This window comes from Panthera leo, chromosome E2, assembly GCF_018350215.1.
Source record: "Panthera leo isolate Ple1 chromosome E2, P.leo_Ple1_pat1.1, whole genome shotgun sequence".
NCBI classification, from domain to species: domain Eukaryota; kingdom Metazoa; phylum Chordata; class Mammalia; order Carnivora; family Felidae; genus Panthera; species Panthera leo.
Genome location: NC_056693.1, coordinates 43,213,494 through 43,233,644, shown reverse-complemented (window position 1 = coordinate 43,233,644; position 20,151 = coordinate 43,213,494). Strand labels below are relative to the sequence as shown.

The following is a 20,151-nucleotide window of genomic DNA, read 5'->3' as shown; positions in this document are numbered from 1 at the left end:
GTAAGCCCGCTGGGAGAGGCCAACCCCCACCACCACTGGCACAGAGTCTGTCCACAATCTACAGATAGCCTGGCCTATGCTCACATGATCTTCTCAGAAGGTAGACAGGCAATACAGAGGAGCCTCTAAATGACTCCTTAAGCCCCTCGGCTCTCAGTTGACATGTCTCCAAGCCCCGGACTTTGGAGGAACTCCAAGGCTGCTATGGGTTCGCTCAGGGGTTCCCAAACCTGACTGTATGTCACAGTCACTGGGAAGCCTTTCAAAAATTTTCCAGACTCCAGGGGTGCCCACCTGGCTCAGTCACTAGAGCATACGACTCTGGATCTTAGGGTCGTAAGTTTAAGCTCCACACTGGGCACAGAGCTTACTTAAAAAAATTTTTTTTCAGACTCCGGGGGGGGTAACTGATAAACTGAGTCATTAAATCTTGGGGGAGGAGGGGTTCCTGGGTGGCTCAGTTGGTTAAGCGTCCGACTTTGATTTCGGCTCAGGCCATGATCTCATGGTTCATGAGTTCGAGTCCCACATCGGGCTCTCTGCTGGCAGTGCAGAGTCCACTTTGGATCCTCTGTTCTCCTCTCTCTCTGCCCCTCCCCTGCTCACGTGCACATTCTCTCTCTCTCTCTCCGTCTCAAAAATAAACTAACATTAAAAAAAAATCTTGTTGGGGGAGATGAGGGTGGGTGCATGTTCAGACAACTCTAGTTCACAGGCAAGTTTAAGGACCTCTATTTTCACTCCTGCAGGACTTACCTTCTCAATCTTGTCAGGGTCTGACAGCAGAGCAGCTCCCATTCCCCCCTAAGAAAAAGCACACAGAGGGTCTTCTTACACTTGGAGAAGGGTGGTCCCTCCCCATGGTATGGCAACGTGGTGTGGCAACCTGGCACTCACAGCTAAGAGACCAAGCAAGGTTCACTGGCAATTAGCACTTCCCCTCAGCAAGAAGGAAAGCAGCAGCAACTAGGCTCACAATGCCAGGGATCAGAGTTTGATGAATTCTAAAAGTCATCACTCTGATCCTCTTAGCAAAATCCACAGATCTATCCAGAAGTGGGTTCTACAAAAATTGTTTTTCAGGAGTGCCCATTCCCTACTCAGGATCTCAGTGTCTCAATAAGCTAAACCCCACAATCTCCCAAGCCCTTTAAAAAGCAATGAAGCATTCTCCCTTCGAAATGAGATCCAATGTACCTTCATCCTATCCTACCAACACTTGCTTTGGTACCACCACCGCCAGCAAAGCGACTTAGAGGAATATAACCTGCAAATCTTGTCCGGGCTCTTCTTCCCTGCCAACAACAACGCTCCAGACCAGCATCAAACTCTAGCAAAAGCCCCAGCTAATGGAAACCAACAACTTGAGGAGCTACTTAAATCCTGACATTAACACCAGTTGAGTTTTGACGGTGAGATTATTAGTGATTGGTGTTTTTTGTTTTTTGGGGTTTTTTTTGTACTTTTCTATATCACACAAGTTCTGGACAATGGTATGAATTACTTTAATAATCAGGAAAGGGAAGGATCTCTACAACGGTAAAGGGAAAAAAACAAACCCAATAAATAAATTGCTTGTCAGTATATAGACTGCATACCAATGAATGCTCATAGGATGATGGGCTCAGAAGTTTTAAGTTATTACAGTGTAATTTCCTATTTAAGGATGACAGAGTAGAATCAGAGAACTCTGAACCACCACAGACTCAGCCAGCCTGAGCTTGCATTTCAGAGGAAAATGGGAAAAGCAGAGGAGCTACCAGCCCTGGCCTATCTTGTTACAGATACAACCTTAGAGGCCTTAAGGAAAGCCCTGGCCACTCACCCCAACTCCGTGTGTCCTCACGCATGATCCAGCCCTTCCTTGGGTAATCACAGAATCTAAAATCCAGTCTTACTGGCCCTTCCACAACAATGGTTTTCTCAATTAGTATTTCCTTCCTTCCTTCCTTTCTTTTTAACTTAATTGCTTTTTTGAATAGGTGACACATTAAAAATTTTCAAGGTTCGGGGCGCCTGGGTGGCTCAGTCGGTTAAGCGGCCGACTTCGGCTCAGGTCACGATCTCGCGGTCCGTGGGTTCGAGCCCTGCGTCATGCTCTGTGCTGACCGCTCAGAGCCTGGAGCCTGTTTCAGATTCTGTGTCTCCCTCTCTCTCTGCCCCTCCCCCGTTCATGCTCTGTCTCTCTCTGTCTCAAAAATAAATAAACGTTAAAAAAAAAATTAAAAAAAATTTTTTTCAAGGTTCAAAAGGGAAAAAGTAAGAACTCTCCTCCCTTGAGGAATGGAAAACTTTTCATATTATGTTTTCTATAAGGCTTCAATTTTTGAACCACGAGAAGAGAGTGGCTATTCAGGTGGCATGTACTGGTATAGCACACTGGTAGACATCTGTTCTGACCCGTCAGGGCCAGTGCTGTACCAGTTGTTAGTTATTTTGAGAAGCACCCCTATAATGGGAATTTATTCCCTATGCCAAACCAAATAAAAACTTGGTTTCCTTCCCCAGGGAAAGGCAGTGTTACTAGTTTCCTGTGTGTCTTTCCAAATATATTCTATGAAGAGAAATGTAAATATATACATAAATATTCATTCCCCATTCCTCATATATAAATGGTGGTATACCATATCTAATTTGGCTCCTTGCTTTTTCATTCCACAACGTGTCAGGGAGATTATGCCACTAATTTAAACTCTGCTCCTTACATAACTCAGAAGCACAAAGGAGTAATTAGAAGACAGCAAAATATGGTCCCAAGTTTTCAACTCCTCATAGACAATTTCAAACCTCCATAATCCCTTGAAATAGCTGTCGACAAGCCCTGTGGTTTTCAAGCATCCAAAGATCCTTTCCCTCAAGTAGCCTTCTGCCTCCTGGCCTAAAGCCAAAGCCCCAAGCCACATAACTCCTGGGAGCAGAGTGCCTGACTCTGGGCAGTGGATCCAGGGGGACATCTGCTATGTCTACGCTGCAGATCCTGACCATGAACCCTGTGATAAGATTCCCAGTGGCAGCCCTGCAGTCAGTCCCAAGCTGTTCTTGTTTTCTGCCCCACACATGCTTTTCTTCCAGCAGTCCCAATCACACTGAAGACCAACTGTCCTCCTGGCTACTGGTCTTTCCTCCCTCTCCCGCAACCACTCACCCCACCTCCCCACACCCGGTCTGATCATTTGCCACCCAACTCCTATCAAATTCTACTCCAGTTTCACTTCTCCTCTCCCCATCCCTGGTCTCCCCTATGAGCCCAGGACATTCACCTCCTAAATCTGTGTTTCTAAGTATTTCTACACAGAATATATTTGGAAAGAGATAAGAAAATAGTAACACTGGTTTCCCCTAGGGAAGGAAACTAAGTTTCTGATCACATGCCTTCTCTGTTCAAAAAGGTGAGAAATATCAAAAGTCCAAGTTCAGCTAATCTGGTCCTAACCAAAATTTACAATCCTGTGCTCCTCTGCTTTCTCTTTGTCTTCCGCTACCCAACTCTCAAGTCAAATCAAGGTTCTCTGCCTCTACCTCATGTTGGCCTCCAGGTCCCTGCCTCTGCCACTCCCTCTGCCTGCAGGGTCCCAAATCTCCTCATCAAGGACCACATTTCCCTATATGATACTGAGTTTAAGGGCTGCCTTTCCACTCCTTTCTGTGAGCTACCCTAGCACTATGTTCTGACCTTCTGATATGACAGTGGGGACACATGTATTGCATGCTCTATTTTTTTAAATATATGTCTCAGTTTTATTCATGAAACAACAAAGTCCTGTTCACATTTTTTCTTTTAACATTCACATCGTTAATTACTCACGCATAAGTGCTCTGTGTGTGTTTATCTATGTGTGTATGTGTATGTGTGTGTATATATATAAAATTTTTCCTGAACTATTTCCAGGTAAGTTACATTACATGATAGCCCTTCACATTGAAATATTTCAATGTGTATTTTCTAAGAATAGAGATATTCTTGGGATGTCTCATTGGCTCAGTCAATGGAGCATGCAACTCTTGATCTAAGGGTTATGAGTTTGAGCCCCACATTGGGTATAAAGATTACTTAAAAATAAAATCTTAAAAAAAAAAAAAAAAGAATAGAGATATTCTTACAAAACCGTAGAAGAGTTATCAATTTGATAAATTTACACTGATACAGTATTTCTAGCTAATCTACTATGGTCCATATTCCAATTTTGCCAGTTGATCTAATAATATCCTTTTGAGCATTTTTCCCATCTACTACAGGATCTAGTCCAGAGTCAGGTACCATACTTAGCTGTAATGTCTTGTTAGTTGCCTTTACCCTGTACCTTGTACTTGTAAGGCATATAAACAAATCAGTTTACCTTGGTGGAATACTCTTTTGGGCAGCCCATGTTGACATCAATCCCAGCCACATCATTTTCCCTGGAAAAACATGAAATAGAAAAGGTAATAAATATTCAACTTAAGGAGAGAAGTTAGAGTCAAAGGCACGGGTCTGTGTTCATGAACCTCTTGCTGTGTGCCTCAGTAACAGAAGGTGAAAAAACTGGTCTCTGAAATGTACAACTGCCTTCCCTGAGCAGAGCTCAAGAGGAAGAGCATTTTGTGCTCAAACATCTACAAAGGGCTAGTTGTAGAGGACTTTGCTACTTGGGAATTTTACCAGATAATCCAAATACTGAGTGACAGCCACACTGAACCCAGTCCCCAGAGTTCCACTTCTGACTGGGGTAGTGAAAGCTATTTGTCAATGCAAAGAAGTGACATGAGTATAAGAGCCCCTTCCCAGAGCACTGGTTCTAGTAGAAGTTAAAGGACTGTCTTTTGTTTGCTGGGCTGCACAGATGGCTTACTCCAAACAATTTTCCGATGTGGAAGGACCCTTAGCTCATCTTCCATTATGTATACAGTTAACAGTCTGTAGCTACTGCCTGAATTCCTTCTCACCATTATTGTAACTAATAACAACAGTTAACAGGGCGCCTGGGTGGCTCAGTTGGTTAAGTGTCTGACTCTTGTTGATCTTGGCTCAGGTCATGATTTCACAGTTCGTGAGATCGACCCCTGCGTCAGGCTCTGTGCTGACAATGCAGAGCCTGCTTGGGATATTCTCTCTCTCTCTCTCTCTCTCTCTCTCTCTCTCTCTCTACCTCTCCCCAGTTCACTCTCTCTCTCTCTCAAAATAAATAAATAAACATGAAAAAATTTTTAAAAATAATAATAGCTAATACTAAATGCTACATGCCACTTACTGCAAAGACATCTATATGCATTATTTAATTTACCCTCCCCTATAATGTTAGAGGTAGGTAGTACAACAGGTCTCTTTTTTTTTCCCTAAGATTTTACATTTTATTTATTTATTTATTTAATGTTTGTTTTTGAGAGAGAGAGAGAGTGGGGGAGAGGCAGAGAGAGAGTGGGAGACAGAATCAGAAGCAGGCTTCAGGCTCTGAGCTATCAGCACAGAGCCTGATGCAGGGCTCAAACCCATGAACTGCGAGATCGTGAACTGAGCCGAAGTCGGACACTTGACCGACTGAACCACCCAGGCGTCCCTATAGGTCTCATTTCAAAGATAAGGAAACTAAGTTCTCAGTATGGTTAAGTAACTTACCTACGGTCACTCAGCAAGCAGCAACCCAGAATTCCAACCCAGGTCTGTCTGACTCCAAAGCCTATCTCCTTAACCACAGTACACTCCCGCCTTCATTAATTTAGGCAGCAATGAGCCTTACCTACATTTCATGAGACTTAAAACCTTAGGGCTCATAGTCGTGAGAATCCCTGGAAATCCATGAATAACCCCTAAAAAATAGTCACCCAAGCAGAGGTTATCTGGGATCTGGGCACAGTGGGTACATGTGAGTCCCAGGCCCGCCCTTGAATGCCACAAACAAAGAAAAAGAAAACAGACATTCTTCACCTGGAAAGAGAAGGTAATGAGTTAAGAGTCAGGAGGGTGGTCACCTCCAAAGTCACCAGAAATAGTAAAGCTTCACAGGAGAGGCAAGGCAATCCTAAAGGGAGAACTTACACAAGTCTGGCCACAGCAAGGGCTCGCTCTGCATCTGAAGTCCCCTGGGAACACAAGAGGCTGCATCAACCACCATCCCTGACACAGAAACACATGCATAGACAAACACATCTGTGCATGCCATACGTGCGCATGCGTGCACACGCAGCCACAAATAGAATCTGCTGGCATTCTCTTAAACAGCCAGCCAGCCCACTGGACTGGCTGTCGGAGGTAAAAATTGGACTTAGAAGGGCTAAAAAATGTCCTCAAAGCTGTGATTACTTTCAAACATATAAAAAAGTTAACAAAATTTTATAGTGAACATTCATATACTCACTACTTACATTCTACAATTAACATTTTGCTATATTTGCTTTATCATGTCTACCCCATTATTCTTAGCATTTTTTAAAAAATTTAAACATCATTCAAAACCTATTTCTGAAAAGTCACCAAAAATGCCCAAAGTGAGAGAAGAGCACTAGGAGTCATTATAACCCTAACATGAACAAACTACTCTTGAGGAAACCTAATTTTCTTTCTATGGGAAATATATACAGACTATACAAAAACAAAGAACATGAACTGAATAACCAATTGTAGGGGGTAAAAATATTTAAGTCATGCCAAACAAATAATTAAGGAAATTAAACTTGGAAAGGAAATTAAACTTGACACTGGAGGCATGTAACAGAGAACCATGGCCTGATTTCCTTAAATTGTTTCTACCAGTGTAATTGCGCATGAACAAATCTTTGAAAAACATTAAAGCAGAGTCTTAGGAAACCACAACTATGCAACAGAGCCCAGGCGTTTAAAGATGGGTGAGCCTTGGGAGGGCGCTCAGCCCTGGGATCTCATACCATCTGGAAGACAACCCTGCTCTGTTCTCTTTTGCAGGTGCGGAAGACTACTCGGTCATCAGGAGCAACAAAGTCCACAGTGCTCAGCACCTCTGCAAGAAAACACAAACACATGGGGTCACCCAATGAGGAAGCGAGTTCAACCTAGCCTATTCCCTGGAAGAAAACACAGCAAAAGTATCACTTTGAAGGGGAAAAAGGGATACTGGAAGTACACACAATTCTTAAAAGAAATCAGTGTATACATGGAGGCTTCTGAGGTGCTGATGATGGTCCCTTCCCTGACTTAGGTGACGGTTAGTTACACGGTTGATTGCTTTACAGCTATTTGTTATACTGCATGCTTGTGTTTTATGCACTATCTTGGTGTAGTGTTTACATTTCACAATTTTTAAAACACTGGAAAAAAATGTACATACAAGAAACCTTGTCTATGTTTCAGATTTGGCCCATATTTTCCCAGATGTCACTCTGAAGTTCAATAAAGTTGCCCTTTCTTTTTGTTTGTTTGTTTGTTTGTTTTTAATGTTTACTTTTTAGAGAAAGGGAGAGAGACAGAGTGCAAGTAGAGGAGGGGCAGAGGGAAAAAGGGGGTTGCACAGAATCCGAAGCAGGCTCCAGGCTCTAAGCTGTCAGCTAAGAGCCCAATGCAGGGCTCGAACTCCACGAACCGTGAGATCATGACCTGAGCCAAAGTCAGACGCTTAACCGACTGAGCCACCTAGGCGCCCCTTAGTTGTTCTTACTTAATTATTTATCATGTGCTAAGTACTATGAGTGGAGATTTATTCAATTACAGTCAACTCTCATTATGTGGACTTATGTACTTGCAGATTTGCCTGCTTGCTAAAATGTACCTATAACCCCAAAATCAATATGTAGAACTACCAAAAAATATTCGGTCACCTGATGCATGTCTTCCCAGCTGAGATCAAACAAGGCAATACTCTACCTTCTTGTTTCAGCTGTCATTCTGTAAATAAATGTCCTTATGGTGGTATATTTAATGCCACATTTATGTGCCTTTTGTTGCTCCCACCATTTAAAATGGTCCCAAGCACAGTGCTGAAGTGCTATCTAGTGTTCCTAAGCACAAGAAGGATGTGAAGTGCCTTCTGGAGAAAATGCATATCAAACAACCTTTGTTCTAACATGAAGTTGTAGTGCTGCTGGCTGTGAGTTCAATGCTGGAGTAGAAACACACGTAAAACAAGGTTATGTATCGATCTGTTGGTGAAAATGTTGTGACCAGAGGCTCGCAGGAATCTAATCCTGTATTTCCCTTAAGAACAATGGTTCAGTATTTGCTAGTTTGGGTTTCAAAGCAACTTTATAGAACATAACTATTGCAAATAACAAGAATTTCATATGCTCCTTCAGAACAGAGCTCTATGGTAGGTACTACCATTATTAGCTTTCAAAGATGACTGCCACATGAAAGAGATCCAACGTAGCAGATGAGAGAATACGCCTACCTTGTGCATTTATTTTAAGAAATAAATGAGATCTTTAATACACGTCAAGCACTTCCACAAATGGAACCAGTTATTATCACCCCAGCACTAAACAGATTAGAAGGTTAAAAATGTAGGATAGAGGTGGTGACACGTTGGGAGCGGTAATTGAAAAGAATTCCCACAGTACAGGCTCATGACTGGCAGTAGGAAGACTGGGAGAAGAACCACAAAAACTCAGTGTGTTTATACAATAGCTTTATTATAACAGCAAAATACCGGAAACCCCTGTTAAAGCACGGATGAAATCAATTCTGATATAGTTATCTGTAGGTACTAACATGGGAAAATGTCCTAGCAAAAAAGTAAGAGGCAAAATATGCACAGCCTGATCCTAAGAAAGGGTGTAGATATAAACATGTTCTATTTTTATATACACGCTTTACTAAATGTATAAAAAATATACATTATTCCTCTCTGTGATTACTTCTTCAAATAGCAGATAATGGGGGATTTTCATTTTCTAGGTTATACAGGTCTATAATAATAAATTTTTCATAACAAAAAAACTATAAATCTAAAACAATTAAAGACAAAATTGAGTCATAACTTCTGGCAAACTGATATTAAGGTTTCACAAACGTGCGTACATTTCGAAAACCTCAAACAATACCACAATTCTAATCAAAACAGAATCAGCCTCATCAATAAAGCACCAGCAAAACCACAATTTAGCACAACCACTTCTATCTGCAAAGTACTTACATGTACCTTATCTTATTTGATTCTCACTCCAACCCTATGATTTAAGTAAAGCAGGGATTTTGATTTCAATTTTACAGCTGAAGAAATGGAGGCAGAGAGGTCATATGACTTGCCCAAAGTCACACAGCTATCGGGTGGCAGAGCCAGGAACAATGCTGAAGCCATCCCAAGCCCAAGGCTTTTCTATGTCAATTTCTATGCCAGCAAGCCTGTGATGGAAGGTTATCTCAGCCTGTTCCACATCTGGCTCTTTGTCACAGTCTCTGGAGAGTAGTGACTCTTTTCAAGGGAGCACATGATCCACAAAATTACACAGCCAGACAAGGAGCACAATGGAAGGACACCGTCACCGCAGGCAAGGGCAGTGATAGTGCTGCATGGCCCTGACCAGGCACATGCACAATCCTGGGACCAGAACTGCACTCACCATTAACAACTCTCTTGCACTGAAGCATCTTGAGGTCAATCAGCTCCTGCAGAGGAATCAGAGGGCATTTGTTAGTGCTGGTCATGTAGGTAATGGGTACAGGGGGAGGGACCTTCATCACAAACCTAATGGGGGTCACTTGGCCTGTCACCCTGCTACTAACCAACAAATTATGGCTTTGGGGAAATGTAGTGCTGACCTCCTCACCTAAACATGGCAAGCAGGAGCCTGAGTGAGCTACCCTCAATCAGCTGCTCTTCCCAGGGCCCTTGGAGATGCTGGGGGCCTAGAAAGGGTGAGCCACTCAGGGAACCAAAGACAAGACAATGGCCCAGATTATGGACACCTAGACACTCTCCTCACCTACTAATCTCAGCTCCAGTCGATCCCCTCAAAGAACCTCGCACCTCATCCTTATACAAACAGCAGACAATGAAGGGCTGCCAGGAAATATCCAAATGACAGAAGCGGGACCAGTGAATAAAAGCAGAGGGAGAAGATTTGAGTCTAAAACTCCTGTCCAACATGGGTCATACTGTGTGGAAACAAAAGGGGTGAGCTCTTTAGCTCTGGACATATTCAAACAGACTCGGGAAAGAAAGGACAAAGAGGTTTCTTCAAAATCAGTATCATGAAAATGAATGACAAGCTGATGTCTCCTGAAGGATTGAGATTCTCTGCCTCTTGGTAGGAGACAACTGTTTTGCTTTGTTCAGCGATCATTTCAACAAATGTGTAAAATAAATCACAAGAGCCAGGCACCTGTCACACTTCCCAGAAACTTATGCCCAGGGGTTCTGGGGGTTGAGAAAAATACAGGAAGGAACTCTGTCCCCTGGTCCTCATCCCCATACTGACTACCCATGAGCCTCAGCAACTCTAGCCAGGTAGGCACAATAGCCTTTGCTCCCTCAGGGGAGCATGTAGGGCTAAAGTGGCCAAAGGGCACCTACAGCATCCGTGGGGCTCCCCCTAGCATACTCATCATCAAGGTTAGTACACACTGTTGGTGTTTCTGTGGCTCCCCACTCCATGTTGCAGTCAGGTCAACAAGTATCTAATGTCCACCAGGCCTGGCCAAACAAATCACCACTACCAAACAGTTATGGATAAACAGATGCCATTTAAGCCCCAAGAATCAATGTGGTGTCTCAAGGGATGGACAGAGCCCAACCAGACCCCTATCGCCAGTGATCTCAGTTGCAGGAGCAAGCAAAAACGCAAGGGGACAAGTGGGCGGCACTGAGTGGCCTGTACTCATAAAAAGAAGTTCTGCAAGGGCGCCTGGGTGGCTCAGTCTGTTGAGTGTCCGACTTTAGCTCAGGTTATGACCTCACGGTTTGTGAGTTTGAGCCCCGCATTGGGCTCTCTGCTGTCAACATGGAGCCCACTTTGGATCCTCTGCCCATCTCTCTCTCTCTGCCCTCCCCCACTCGTATTCTCTCTCTGTCTCTGTCTGTCTCTGTCTGTCTCTGTCTCTCTCTCAAAAAATAAATAAAACATTAAAAAGAAGCAGCAGCAGCAGCAGCAGCAGCAGCAGCAGCTCTGCAGCCAGGCTGGGCTTTGGCTGGAGAGGAGCTGGGTAAAGCAAGGGTGGCCCGTGCTGGGGCCCCAGCCCTGCCAGCAATAACTTGTCCTCCCCAGGATTCCCAAACCACCCTCTGCCGAGTCCACCTTTACTACTTCTTCATATGCCAGTTATAGATACACCTGTCATATCTTTACCATCAGACTGTGAACCCCCCCGAGGAGGATCCTGTGTCCACACAAGAGTAGGCTTTGAGGACCCAGGCCAGGTAGCCTGAGTCCCAAGAGGAGGAGTTAAGGCAAAATGGTCCTTGAGATGTCTTATTTTCTTTTCCATTGCCCCACCATACCAAAAGAGCTTTTGGGGCCTGGGTACTGTCTTCAAATCAGCAACATCCAGCACGTTGCAAGTTCTCACTTAACATCTGCTGAAACCTCAAGACCTTACACAGACCTTACACAAGATCTTACACAAAACCTTTCTCAACTGCTTAAGTGGAGAAATTCATTTAAATTGTCACCAATAAAACCACAAGTGTGTCCGCTTACTCACGTACCCTCAACACCACTGTTCATTTTAGTTAGTTCTATGGGTATAAAATGGAACCTCATAGTTTTGTTTTGTTTTTCACTGTATTTCCTTAATTAGTGAAAACAAACATTGTTTTTCCAAGTGGGACAGTTTATCATCTGTGAATCTTTGTAGAAAACTGCCTTTTACATCTATACAAGTTGCAGGGAAAAGTCTATTCTTTGTCAAATTTCATATTGAGTTTTTCTGTCTCTATTATCACAAATACTTTTCCTATATCACTACCACTCCTCAATTTTTTTTTTACCTACACCCCATTTTTTTCTATTTTTAATTGACATAGTTGACATCATTTTTTTTTTTAAGATTTTATTTTTTAGTAATCTCTACACCCAACATGGGGCTTGAACTCACAACCCTGAGATCACCAGCTGTATGTTCTCCCTGCTCAACCAGCCAGGCACCTCAGCTGACATATAATATTACTTTCAGGTCTATAACATAGTGATTCAACAATTCTAAATGTTATGAAATGCTCACTACAAGAAGTGTAGTTAGCATGTGTCACTACACAAAGTTATTACAATATTATTGACTCTCTTCCCTATGCTGTACTTTTCTTTTTGTTTTTTCCTTTTAGGGAACTATGCTATACTTTTCAACCCTGTAACTTTATAACAAAAAGTCTGTACCTCTCAATCCCCTTCACCTATTTCACACATCCCCCCTACCTCCTCTCCCCTGGCAACTACCAGTTTGTTCTCTGTATTTATGAGTTTGTTTCTCTTTTCTCTGTTGCTTTTTGTTTATTTGCTTTGTTTTTTAGAGTCCACACGCAGTGAGATCACACAGTATTTTTCTTTCTCTGTCTGACTTATTTCGCTTAGTATAATACTCTCTAGCTCCATCCATGTCGTCACAAAACTCAATTTCTATCAGACATAACATTCTATTTTTATAGAAGAGACCACCCTAACTTTGCCATGAACAGTGCCTTCTCATTGCTAAATATATCTCTATCGTATGGTTAAGAATATAATTTTAATTGTTTTTTCTTTTTAAAACTAATTTAGCTTTTTAATTTATCTGAAAATTAAGGCCATTTATAAGTCACTTTTTCCTCACATGGCTATCCAATGTTCTGAACATTTAATTTAATTTAATTTAATTTAATTTAATTTTAATTTAAAAAAAAATTTTTTTTTTAACATTTATTTATTTTTGAGACAGAGAGAGACAGAGCATGAACAGGGGAGGGGCAGAGAGAGAGGGAGACACAGAATCTGAAACAGGCTCCAGGCTCTGAGCTGTCAGCACAGAGCCCGACGCAGGGCTCGAACTCACGGACCATGAGATCATGACCTGAGCCGAAGTCGGACGCTTAACCGACCGAGCCACCCAAGCGCCCCAATTTTAATTTTTTTAAAGTAGGCTTCACACCCAACATGGGGCTTGAACTCACGACACTGAGATCAGGAGTCAAGTGCTCTTCCAATTGAGCTAGCCAGAAGCCCCACAACACTTAATTTAAAAAAAATTTTTTTTTAACATTTATTTATTATTGAGAGACAGAGAAGAGACAGAGCATGAGCATGGGAGGGGTAGAGAGAGAAGGAGACACAGAATCCGAAGCAGGCTCCAGGCTCTGAGCTATTAGCACAGAGTCCGACATGGGGCTTGAACTCACAAACCGCAAGATCATGACCTGAGCTGAAGTTGGACACTTAACCGACTGAGCCACCCAGGTACCTGATCACAACATTTATTTTTAAAATGCCTTATCAGGGGCGCCTGGGTGGCGCAGTCGGTTAAGCGTCCGACTTCAGCCAGGTCACGATCTCGCGGCCCGTGAGTTCAAGCCCCGCGTCAGGCTCTGGGCTGATGGCTCGGAGCCTGGAGCCTGTTTCCGATTCTGTGTCTCCCTCTCTCTCTACCCCTCCCCCGTTCATGCTCTGTCTCTCTCTGTCCCAAAAATAAATAAAAAACGTTGAAAAAAAAAATTAAAAAAAAAAAAATAAATAAATAAAATAAAATGCCTTATCAGGTGGGAATGCAAGCTGGTGCAGCCACAATGGAAAACAGTATGGAGGTTCCTCCAAAAACTAAAAATAGAACTACCCTACAACCCAGCAATTGCACTACTAGGCATTTATCCAAGGGATACAGGAGTGCTGTTTCGAAAGGACACATGCACCCCAATGTTTATAACAGCACTATCCACAATAGCCAAAGTATGGAAAGAGCCCAAATGTCCATCGATGGATGAATGGATAAAGAAGATGTGGTGTATATATATACAATGGAGTATTACTCGACAATCAAAAAGAATGAAATCTTGCCATTTGCAACTACGTGGATGGAACTGGAGTGTATTATGCTAAGTGAAATCAGTCAGTCAGAGAAAGACAAAAATCATAAGACTTCACTCACATGAGGACTTTAAGAGACAAAACAGATGAACATAAGGGAAGGGAAACAAAAATAATATAAAAACAGGGAGGGGGCCAAACATAAGAGACTCAAATATGGAGAACAAACTGAGGGTTACGGGAGGGGTTGTGGGAGGGGAGATGGGCTAAATGGGAAAGGGGCACTAAGGAATCTACTCCTGAAATCATTGTTGCACTATATGCTAACTAATTTGGATGTAAATTTAAAAAAATAAAAAATTAAATTTAAAAAAAAGTTAGCATACTAAAAAAATAAAAATAAAATAAAATAAAATAAAATAAAATAAAATAAAATGCCTTATCAGGGGCATCTGAGAGGCTCAGTCAGTTAAGCACCTGACTCTTGATTTTGGCTCAGGTCATGATCTCACAGTTTGTGAGATTGAGCCCCACGTCAGGCTCCATGCTGACAGCAGGGAACCTGCTTGAAAATTTCTCTTTCTCTCTCTCTCTTGCCCCCGCCCCTGTTTACACATACTCTCTCTCTCAAATAAATGAAATGAAATGAAATGAAATGAAATGAAATGAAATAAAATAAAATAAAATAAAATAAAATAAAATAAAATAAAATAAAATGCCCTATCATTCATGTATGGGCTTATTCTTCTTTGTCTGTCACATGTTATGCTCCTGTGTCTAAAACATGCCCTGCACCTTCATCTCCTCCATTCTACTGGGCTTGCTTTCTGTATGAGCTGGTCATAAAGTTTATCACCAGTGTGTCTCTTGGGGCACCTGGGTGGCTCAGTCAATTGAATGTCCATCTTGATCTTGGCTCAGGTTGTGATCTCATGGTTCCTGGGATCATGCCCAAAGTCAGGCTCTGTGCTGATGGTGTGGAGACTGCTTGGGACTCTCTCTCTCCCTCTCTTTCTGCACCTCCCCTAGTCAGATGCACGCACACGAGCTCTCACTCTCTCTCTCTCAAAATAAATAATAAACTTAAAAAAAAATCCAAATGTCAATCAATTGATGAACGGATAAGTGAATTGTGGTGGACACATACAATCATTAGTCAGCCACTAAAAGGAATGAAGCACTGATACATGCGATGACACAGATGAACCTTAAGAACATTATGCTACAGGAAAGAAACCAGGCATAAAAGACCACATATGGTATGATTCCATCTATATGAAATGTTTAAAACAGGCAAATCCATAGAGACAGAAAGTAGAATAGTTTCCAGAGATTGGGAGAGACGGAAACTGGGGAGGGATTGCTAACGGATAAGAGATTTCTTTCTTTTTTTTGGTTAAGGTTTCTTTTTGGTGTGATGAAAATGTTCAACAATTGACTGTAGTGATGGATGCACAATTCTGTACATATACATATCTGCATACAACCATATCTCAATAAAGATGTTAAAAAATGCTTAGAGGAACAAAGTTGGGTCAACTGACAAAATTAGAACATGGAAGGTAGATTTTAAAAAAGTATTGTATCAATGTTAAACTTGCTGAAGATGATGCCTATGTCATAACAGTACAGAAAAAAAGACTTTATTTTTAGAAAAAATATATACATTATATAATATATATATATATATATTAGATACAGCACAATTTATAAAACAAATCAAGCAAAAATGTTGACCATAGGTCAATCTGGGCAAAAGGTATATGGATACTGTCTATTCCTGCAACTTTCCTATAATTTTCCCTTTTTTTAAATTTTTTTAAAAAATATTTTCTATTTTTGAGAGAGAGAGACAAGCGCGAGTCAGGGAGGGGCAGAAAGAGAGGGAGACACAGAATCTGAAGCAGGCTCCAGGCTCTGAGCTGTCAGCACAGAGCCCAACATGGGGCTCAAACCCACAAACCATGAGATCATGACCTGAGCTGAAGTTGGACGATTAACTGACTGAGCCACTCAGGAGTCCCTAATTTTTTCCCTTTCTAAAAATTTTATTTTTTAAATCCTTTTTATTTTTTTTTAAGTTTATTTATTTACTTTGAGAGAGAGAGAGAGAGAGAGAGAGAGAGAAAGCAAGTGGGGGAGGGGCAGAGACAGGGAGAGAGAGAGAATCCCAAGCAGGCTCCTGACCCTGTCAGTGCCACCTAGGTGCCCCTAAAAATTTTTATTTTTTATTGAAGTATAGACATACAACAAATTTTCTATAAATCTGAATACTTTTTTAAGTTTTAAAAAATTATCTATTCTGGGCAGAGGACTTGAATGAAAATTTCTCCATGGGTTCCTGGGTGGCTCAGTCAATTAAGCAACAGACTCTTGGTTTTGGCTCAGGTCATGATCTCACCATTTATGAGTTCGAGCCCACGTCAGGCTCTGCACTACTGGTCTGGAGCCTGCTTAAGATTCTCTCTCTCTCTCTCTCTCTCTCTCTCTATCTCTCTATCTATCTCATTCTGTATCAAAACAAATAAACTTAGAAAGAAAAATTTCTCCAAAGGTGATACACCAATGACCAACAAGCACATGAAAACATACTCCACATCACTCATCATCAGAGAAATACAAATTAACACCACAATGAACTATCACTTTTCACCCATTAGGATGGCTACTATTTAAAATAAAAATAAAAATAAAAATAAAAAAGAAGAAGAAGAAAGAAAAGAAAAGAAAAGAAAAGAAAAGAAAAGAAAAGAAAAGACACCAAAGGGGCCCAAGGGATAGCTCAGTTGGTTAAGTATCTGACTCTTGATTTCAGCTCACGTCATGATGTCACCATTTGTGAGATCGAGTCCCCCATCAGGCTCTGCGCTGACATTGTGGAGCCTGCTTGGGATCCTCTCTCTCTCCTTCTCTCTCACCCCTCCCCTGTGCGCTCTCTCTCTCTCTCTCTCTCCCAAAATAATAAATAAACTTTAAAAAATAAAAATATAAAAGTAAAAATAAATTTAAAAAAAAGAAAAGAACAAATGTTAGCAAGGATGGGCAGGAATTGTGCACTGTTGGTGGAACTGCAAGATGGTGCCTCTGCTAGGGAAAACAGTACAGAGTTTCCTCAAAAAATTAAAAATAGAACTACCACCTGATCTAGCAATCCCACTTCTGGCTATATATATCCCAGAATTGAAAGCAAGATCTCAAAGATTTGCATATCTACGTTCACAGCAGCACTATTCAAAATAACCAAGAGGTGGAAGCATCCAAATGCCCATCAACAAAATGTGGCATATATATACAATGGGATATTATTCAGCCTAAAAATAGAAGGAAATCCTGTCACATTCTACAACATGGATGAACCTTGAGGAAGTTATCCTAAGTGAAGTAAGCCAGTCACAAAAAGACAAAAATCGCATGCTTCTACTTACAGGAGGTAGCTAAAGTAGTCAAATTCATAGAAACAGAAAACAGAATAGTGGTTACCAGGAGCTGGAGAGATGAGGTAAGGGGGATTCGTTTTATGGGTATAGAGTTTCAGTTGTGCAAGATGAAAAGGTTCTAGAGATCTGTTTCACAACTTAACCCTATTGAACTGCACACTCAAAAAAATGGTTAAGATGATAAATTTAATGTTATGTTTTTTTTAACACAATAAAAAAATTTTAAGTACCCATTCTGGCCATCGGGGCCTCTTAAGAACACTGCCTCGTCCCTTAATCTTGCTTATTAAAAGTTTTAAATCTAACAGGTAGGTGTCCTCTCACAGTCTGGGCAACTAGAGACCCCTTGTTTTTATAAAAAGGAATAGATACAGGCCATTTGAGGAACTCCTAGAAAACCCCTATCAATGTGGCAGACCTTAGCAGGGATTCAGACTACTCCTCCCTTGACTTTGGCTAAGCTAGTTCATCCTTTCTTCACCTCCAGCTGCTGAAGGCTCTGAAGGGCTTTTAAGGAGGTGCCTGCATGCCTGGTATGCCCTAGATCCTATACTCTGGTTCTGGGAAGTGGGTGGGGTGGTTTAACTAATCCACAGATGGGCCACCTCATGTGAACCCAGGAAGATCATCCTGCAGAGAAATGCCAGCCTGCACAGACAGCCTGCAGAGAAATGCCAGATCCACCAGGGGGCACCAGGCACCATACTACGCCACACCACACCACATCCAGTACTCAGCCTAGTCCCTAGCCACCTACCCATGCCAAGCAAGGGTCTCTGGCCAGCTTGCTTCTGCTCTCCATAGGGTATAGGCCTGGATGGAAGGCCTAGATGTCCTCTTCCAGAGGCCTCTCTGTTTGTTCATAAGCCATATTGACTCTCCCAGAGTAAGCGTCTATCAAACATGCCAAGGGGGCATCACAACCAACAAAACAAGTTAAGTTCTCTGGGATTTGGTCTTTTGATACCTGTTCCTCAGGCTCTGAGACCACGAGTCCTCACAATCCCTCACAGTCCATGAGTCCTCACAGTCCTTCCTTCCTCCCAATCCCTTTCTAAATCCAAGAGGTTTTTCTGGAGGGCAGGAGGGTGCAGGCCAGGACAGGCTATATCTAACCCATGGCTGACCACTTGGGGGCCTGAGTGTGGGCTCAAAGGATGAGTGACAAGATTAATAATGCTCAGTGCACTACCACATTTCCCTGGGACTGGCCCCTGGACACAGGTTCCTCCCTGCCCTAGGCACATTCTAGCAGCCTGCCCTCAGCACATTCTGGCAGCCTGGAAGGCTTATGGATGCCCAGCTCTCATTTCTTGGAACTCCTTGCCTTTATTTCAACAAACTGCTTAGAAGTCGGGTCCTAAGCCTGTGATCCTGAACACGGGAACCTCCTTTTCTGACTCCCACATTTGGACAACACATACTCCCTCCCTCCCATTTCACCTTGCTAGCACCCTAGATGGCTCTGCCCCTGCTGTGCTATAGACACTGGCATGCCAATCCCCAGCCATGGGCATCCCCTGCCAAGCTTTGCAGATCTCCTTCCCATAAAGCTAAAAATCAGTATGACTATACACACCTAGCTGCTAGGCAAACACCCAGCCCATTCTCCACAGGAACAAGACCAAAATGCCCTCACTTTCTTTCCTCGGTCCCCACCCCACTCCCGCCACCCTCACTGCCAAGATGTGGGACTGGCTTCCCACATCTTGTAAAACAAGTCTCTCAGGAAAAAACCCTTGGCTTTCCTGCCTTCTATGGTCCTGCCACTCTTCTCCTTGCCCTATCTTGGAGCTAAGCCCCACCACCTCATCTAGAATCTATCCCTCCAAGACCAGGCCCTACCTACTCCCCACTGATCTGCCGAATCTTCAGGTCCCTCCTCACTGCTAAGTGCTTCCTCTTATGTTGCAAACATGCAAGTCACCCAAACACAATTCCCTTCAGGGGTGCCTGGGTGGATCAGGAGTTAAGCGTCCCATTCCTGACTTGGGCTCAGGTCATAATCAAGCCCCATGTGGGGCTTGACGTGGGGTCCCACACTGGGCATGGAGCCTGCTTAAGATTTTCTCTCTCCCAAAAAAAAAAAAAAAAAAAACGGGGCGGGGGGTGAGCCTGGGTGGCTCAGTTGGTTAAGCATCCGACTTTGGCTCAGGTCATGATCTTGTGGTCTGTGAGTTCAAGCCCCGTGTCGGACTCTGTGCTGACAGCTCAGAGCCTGGAGCCTGCTTCAGATTCTGTGTCTCCCTCTCTCACTGTCCCTCCCCCATTCATTCTCAATCTCTCCCTCTCTCAAAAATAAACATTAAAAAAAAAAAAAAGATTTTCTCTCTCCCTCTGCCCCTCCCCCACTTGCATGCTAGCTCGTGCTCTCTCAAAAAGAAACAAAAAACAAAAAATACCCAATTCCCTTCATCCAGCTTCCTTTGCCTCCACTACCTACATGTACTCTTTTCCTCCCCTCACCTCCTGAATTCCTAAGGGGTAGTGAGCAGCTCTGCTTCTACTTCCCCATTTGCTGCTCACTCCACAATCCATTGCCCTGTCAGATGTATCTCGGTGCACTTTGGATTTTCAAATCAAACACATTTTTGGTCTTTTTGCAATTGGACTTCTATGCATCATCTGTCACACCTGACAAACTTGACTTTTGCCTTCCCTGACACGTTCTTCTTAATTTGCCTATTTCTCTCACTCTTTTACTTTACTTTTCTTTTTTTTTTTTTTTTTTTTTAATTTTAAGTAGGTTCCATGCCCAACATGGGGCTCGAACTCACAACCCCAAGATCAAGAGTTATATGCTGTACTGACTGAGCCAGCCAGGCGCCCCGCTCTTACTTTT

General features: G+C 42.6%; 1 protein-coding gene across 6 annotated transcripts in view; it reads right to left on the bottom strand.

Moving 5' to 3' along the window:
• Window positions 1–20,151, bottom strand: part of DUS2 (dihydrouridine synthase 2) — a 55,223-nt gene that overhangs the window by 16,168 nt on the left and 18,904 nt on the right. For all 6 annotated transcript variants that reach the window (XM_042919303.1, XM_042919301.1, XM_042919300.1 and 3 more), the window contains 5 exons: window positions 9,505–9,550; window positions 6,859–6,950; window positions 6,014–6,057; window positions 4,338–4,398; window positions 757–804 (listed from right to left, as the gene is read on the bottom strand). In XM_042919303.1, the coding sequence (XP_042775237.1) occupies window positions 757–804; window positions 4,338–4,398; window positions 6,014–6,057; window positions 6,859–6,950; window positions 9,505–9,550 (291 nt within the window). The remainder of the gene's footprint in view (window positions 1–756; window positions 805–4,337; window positions 4,399–6,013; window positions 6,058–6,858; window positions 6,951–9,504; window positions 9,551–20,151) is intronic.